This window comes from Hylaeus volcanicus, chromosome 4, assembly GCF_026283585.1.
Source record: "Hylaeus volcanicus isolate JK05 chromosome 4, UHH_iyHylVolc1.0_haploid, whole genome shotgun sequence".
NCBI lineage: Eukaryota > Metazoa > Arthropoda > Insecta > Hymenoptera > Colletidae > Hylaeus > Hylaeus volcanicus.
In genome coordinates this window covers 18,350,734-18,356,364 of record NC_071979.1, presented here as the reverse complement: position 1 = coordinate 18,356,364, position 5,631 = coordinate 18,350,734, and the positions used below count along the sequence as shown (strand labels likewise).

The window sequence follows — 5,631 nt, the reverse complement described above, 5'->3', positions numbered from 1 at the left end:
AGCACTAATTAAACGAGTCGCCTCGATGTACTTGTTACAAAGAAGGGTAAGGAAGAAACAGTTCAAGCGAACACTGCCGTTCTGAATCTTTAACGAGTATACGTTTTACAGGCTACCCACGATATCGGACGAGAGCATAATAAATACATACGTTCGCGAATATATGTTTTCGTACGCGGTGAACAAATAAAAATCGGTCGTAAAAATCTGGGCGTTACGCGAAGAATTCAACGACGTGTGTACGCAGGAAATTTGTTCTTATTCGGCTCACGCAACGGAGCTTGTATGTAACATCGGTTAAGGGGAGTAGACAGTCAAATTGCTCTAAGATAAAGTCTTCTTCAGGTATTAATTCCAAAGGACTGAACGTTTCACACAGTATCTACACTACCGCTCAAAAGTATGCGGACACTTGCTTCTGTTCTATAAACCATAGTTTAACTTTGTACGAAAGGTATTTAGAACGCTTATATCAATTGTAATTATTATTGTTATCTTTTTTGAGGTATCATAGCGTAATAGAATTAATTTTTATGTACAAATTATATAATGACTATGCAGAAATAAAATTCTTGCCTAGAAATACAAAATCTAATGCGGCAATAACGATGCTTGAGAGAGATAAGAATTAGTGCAAGCGGTAATATCTAACCGCGGCGGATACATCGATAAATCTCATATTTAATTTTAGTGTAGTATTGGTAAATTCCACATACGTAATTTATAACTTAAAACGTTAGATATTTCGTAAGAAAGTAATAAAAGTCGATTTTGGTCACTATTCTAGGTACTTAAATAACTTTTATAATTTATTTTTGTGTGCGTCAAAAATGGCACCTGGATACTCATTTCTAAGAAGTCATGCTGATCGTGCAGCGAGAGAGATCTATTATTTTCATAGGCGATTGTAAGCGTTCCCATCGACGTCGAAACGTATCCAATGTGATCGATAAACTACGAACAATGGAAATAGAACGTGGAAGGACGAGGTAGAAAAGACATAACGCAAATATTTGTTTCCAGCGGAAATCGAACACGTTACGTTCCATCTACTACACGACGATATAATGAGACACATGAAATAGGTAAAGGGGCTGCGACAGAAATGTACATATCATTACTTGCGTGAACCGTATTTACACGCGATTAATACTCATTCTGGAGTTTCTGCTCCACGTGTCAGAGGATTGACAACCACCCCTTCGAAGTAAGAATACTTTACGTCGAAGTGAAATGGTTTCCTGGCGGTTATTTTACCTCACTTTTCAAATAAAGTTCCCGTGTTTGCTTTCATTGAATCTTGATCGTTAAAAACTAATTGATTAAATTTATTTACTTCAAAATGAATTGTAATTGTACATATATTAATTATATAGTGTTGGGTTCCAGTGTAAGCGCAATAAACCGATACGGGTACAGTACTTTAGTGAAGTATATCGCAGCCGAGAAGTGCTGCCTCCAAAGGATTGGAAGTTGGGAGGCAAAGACTGCAAAAGCTACCTTATCGACTGGAGCAAAGACATCTTTCATATCTATAGAAGATACAGAAGAGATCTATCCAATGAGACAAGTTTCCACACAAGCAGGGGAGTTCCAAGGCCACCTCGTTATTTTAATATAATATAATATCGAGTGATCAGTCGATCCTGTACCTTACCATGAACCGAAGTAATTGCGTGTTTCTTTTAAAAATTATATATTTCCTAGCAATTGTCTTATTAGTTCTCTGCTAGGATAAACTCTCGTTACAGTTACCTGTACAACCAACATTCGGTACCATGCATCCTATCGTATCAACGGTAGATAAAGAAGAGTAACAAATTTTCATTGTAAATATCAACGATAGATAAAGAAGTAACACATTTTCGTTGTACCAACGGCAGGTAAAGAACATAACTGGAAATCAGTACTAAACTTGTTTCACCAACAGGTATCAGGATCACGACATCTCCTTCAAATACCTTCTTGAAGATGACTCTTCGGTATCTTATAGTAAATTATCATCAGACATAGCGACTACCACTACAATAAATTATCACACGTTACTGTAAGATGTTAAATACGTTGTAAACTATAATGCCACAAAACATGAGCTTATATGGAGCTCTTTATGAAACAACTGCAATCCTGTTATGCGAACGTACCTGAAGCTTGTAACTTATAAATTACACCCATCTTTTCTCTATCGTGTAACCTTACAAAGACTCTCGCACTGCATCGCAGATAAAACATTCGATCATGCTGCACGTAGAGCACGAATGCGAGCTCCCAAAAGAGGAAGATGCCCTGTTTCTTCCTGGACGAGGACCGTTACAAAAATTACACGATCTGTTCCGTCTGTCATTGATGGCATCGAGTTGGAATCCAGCCGCACAGAAATATTTACGAAGCAGCGCGTCCATAGTGCACGAAAAGCGTCGCCAATTGCGGAATTACTCGTACATCATACACCCGTTCAGCATGTTTAGGTACGCAACACCATCGTAAGCTGTCGTCACGGTAGGAAACGCAGTAAATGAAAAGCGCCCGCGGTCGTGCAGTTTATAGGGTTGACTCGATGATGAATCGTCTCGTCAAAGCTTCCTACACGAGTCCACTGTGCTGGCGCGTAACGACCTGGTCTGTTGCAGGCATTACTGGGACATCCTGATGATTTTCGTGATCACCACCGTGTTGGTGCTGGTTCCGTATCAATCGGCCTTCGAAATGATTATGCGATCCCTGGCCTGGAGCGTCGTCAAGAATTTCTTGCTGCTTATGTGTTGCTTGGACATGGTGGTCAACTTCAGAACGGGGCAAGTAGACTAGCTGATTTGATATCGATAACAAGCTTTTGCGTTTCTTTCTATATTTTCTAATGGAGTCATCGATAAGGATGGCCAGTTGCCCTATGAAAGGTTTGGTTAAGAAAGTAAGGATCCTCGTTTAGCTTTTGCTGATGCCTCGGTAATGTAGAACGCTCGGTTGATAAAACGAGTCGCTCTGTTGGCAATGCAGAAGACGCATTTAATCAATGAGGTTTCTGCATTACCAAGTGTTACCGACAGAATGAACTAGACTGCACTACACCTGTAAGTTACGACTCAATTTCACTTTCAGATACTTGGATAAGGAAGAGCACGCGGTGATACTGGATCAGAAGAAAATAATGAAACGGTACATCAAGTCCAGCACGTTCTTCCCCGACTTCATAGGCTCCTTCCCAACCGATCTGTTTTTCCTGACCAAATGGCTCGAGTACAAGGTGTCCCGCAAGACGATATCCATGATCTGCATCTGTCGAGTGTTTTCCCTAAGCACGTACATAAGCAGAATGGCGTTTGTCTACGACATGCCGTTGGCTGTGCACGAGTTCTGCGTCATATTAGTCCTGCTGCTGTTTGCGTTGCATTGGCAGGCCTGCTTCTTTTGGCTGGTGCCTATAGTGGCGACTTCGATGGGGGTGCCCCAGCGTCCCCAAAACTCTTCCTGGATACACGGAGCGAACCTCTGGGAGGCCTCGAGGAGCCACCAGTATATGTCCTCCATGCTGCGTGCAATCGCCACGTTCTTCAGGTCTGGGCTGATTCGCACACACAAAAAGAACGTGGGAGACCTATACATGGTGATCTTGTTCCAAGTGTTGGGCATTCTGGCACCGTGGATCCTGGTGGCTCGCGTAATGCAGTTCTTCAAGGGTACCAACAGTTCGAAGCTCAGGTACCAAGGCACCGTGGCCCAGTTGAGGCAGTACATGGGGCACATGCAACTACCTCATTCAACCCAGAAGAGAATCATAGAGTACTACGAGTTTCGTTTTCAGCGTCGATTCTTCCGCGAGCCAGAGATTCTGCACACGCTGTCAGTGCAGATGCGCCACGAGATCAGCATGCACTCCTGCCGCAAGCTCGTAGAGAACGTCACCTTCTTCAACAACCTACCCCTCACGTTGCTTGGACGCATCGTGGGGCTGCTGAAGTCAGAAGTGTTCCTCACCAACGACGTGATCGTGCGCGCTAATCAGACAGGTGACTGCATGTATTTCATCGCCACTGGCACCGTGGCCATTTACACGACCTCTGGCAAGGAAGTGTGTCACCTGCAGGACGGAGCCCACTTTGGGGAAGTCGCGTTGGTCATGCCCGACGAGATGAGGGTGGCCAGCGTGGTCGCGGTAGAAGTGTGCGAGCTTTATCGCTTGAATAGGGTAGACTTCGCTAGGACTATACACCCGTATCCTATGTTGTGGGAGCGAATCAAGCAGATTGCTATCGAGAGACACGAGAAAACTATGATCTTGAATGCACAGTGAATTGGTACCGTTGCACTTCTTGCATAGTCATTCTACTTTACTTGAATGACTAGAGGAAGTTGCGGTATAAGTCCAAAATATATGTTCTCACTTGTCCAATGTTATTTCAAGTTCCCTTTGTGTTCTTTATACAGCGTTCTTTAAACTCCGTAGCACCCGTTAACCAAATAGAATAATCCTTTTCAAACTATCATTGCATCTGTGATTTCAATATAGTGTCCGCAATACCAGGCTGCGGGAGATCTTAAACTCCGTTAGACCATCAAGTTCAACGAATCGTTAATGAACGCAGAAGATAATAGCAGGGGAAATTGTTAAAGCTCCATTACATCTCGAAGATCTGATAACTGTTTCTCCCGGTCTGGCATTAGCTCCGAAGATTTATTGGCGCAATTGCGATCATTTTTGCGCGCGGTAACAGTAGACTAGGATCGAGAGGATCGCTATGCCCTGAACCGACAGGGCTGCAATTTTCAGCGCGAGCATGACCCGTTACGTCGAACGTGGAACACATGTGGAAATAAATCTGCGCATCGAAAGCGTTCGTCTTCAATCGTCCTTCGCTAACTGAGAAAGCAATTTCTTGGAATCTTAAAGGATTCACAATGTTGGTATTAACCGTTAGAGGCGTAAGCATTTTTGGAAATTACACACAGTTTATGAGTAAGCTTTATTCCATAATATTAACAATATTTTATTTCTTATATATGTATATTTGACTGCACACTTTAATATTTACCTAAACTAGTAAGAAATTGTATATATGTTATTTATTTAACAATTATATTATTTGTATTATATATCATATTCACTTTTAAGTGGAAGTGGAATCTGAAAACATTTTATGTTATTATTCGATAAAGTATTTAAAACAGCAAATGTTAGGTCATCTCATAAGTTCGTACTGAAGACTGTGTCAATATTTAATAAAGAAAAGATGATAAAATATTGCAAAATGAGAGAAATAACTCTTTTTTATAATACTTAAGGCACCGATTCGTCCATGCTCGTCAAAGAGTTAATATGGTTAGCAAAAAGTGGTGACAACTACGAGTAATGTGTCCCGTGTCTTACCAACGCTGGAACATTCCCCTTTGGAACTCGAAACGCAAGACTGCAAAGATACAACTCATATGTAGTTGGTGTCTCAATCATCGAACATTGAACCCCTTCTGATTCAAGTATCTCTACGCGTCGTCAGATTTACTTGTAGTCTATTTTGAGCCTATTTCGAGAAAGTGATCAACTATGATCTGATAGATTATACAATCCGTTCCCGACGAGATGTGACTATATTGCTCAGAGACATCGCGCCTAAGGACTCCTCGATGCTTAGCTGG

General features: G+C 41.7%; 1 protein-coding gene across 1 annotated transcript; it reads left to right on the top strand.

The window, feature by feature from the left end:
- The first annotated feature begins 1,778 nt into the window (after positions 1-1,778).
- LOC128875201 (potassium/sodium hyperpolarization-activated cyclic nucleotide-gated channel 2-like) lies at positions 1,779-4,291 on the top strand. The gene is made up of 5 exons (XM_054120589.1): positions 1,779-1,813; positions 1,931-1,982; positions 2,224-2,468; positions 2,631-2,795; positions 3,100-4,291. Exons 1-5 carry the CDS (start codon positions 1,779-1,781, stop codon positions 4,289-4,291), a joined length of 1,689 nt encoding a protein of 562 aa, XP_053976564.1.
- The last annotated feature ends 1,340 nt before the right edge of the window (positions 4,292-5,631 follow it).

Coding starts and splice junctions, on each gene's coding strand:
- LOC128875201 (XM_054120589.1), top strand. CDS start 1,779: ATGCATCCTATCGTATCAACGGTAGATAAAGAAGA. Junction 1,983..2,223: donor TTCTTGAAGATGACTCTTCG/GTATCTTATAGT, acceptor ACTGCATCGCAG/ATAAAACATTCGATCATGCT. Junction 2,796..3,099: donor GTGGTCAACTTCAGAACGGG/GCAAGTAGACTA, acceptor TTTCACTTTCAG/ATACTTGGATAAGGAAGAGC.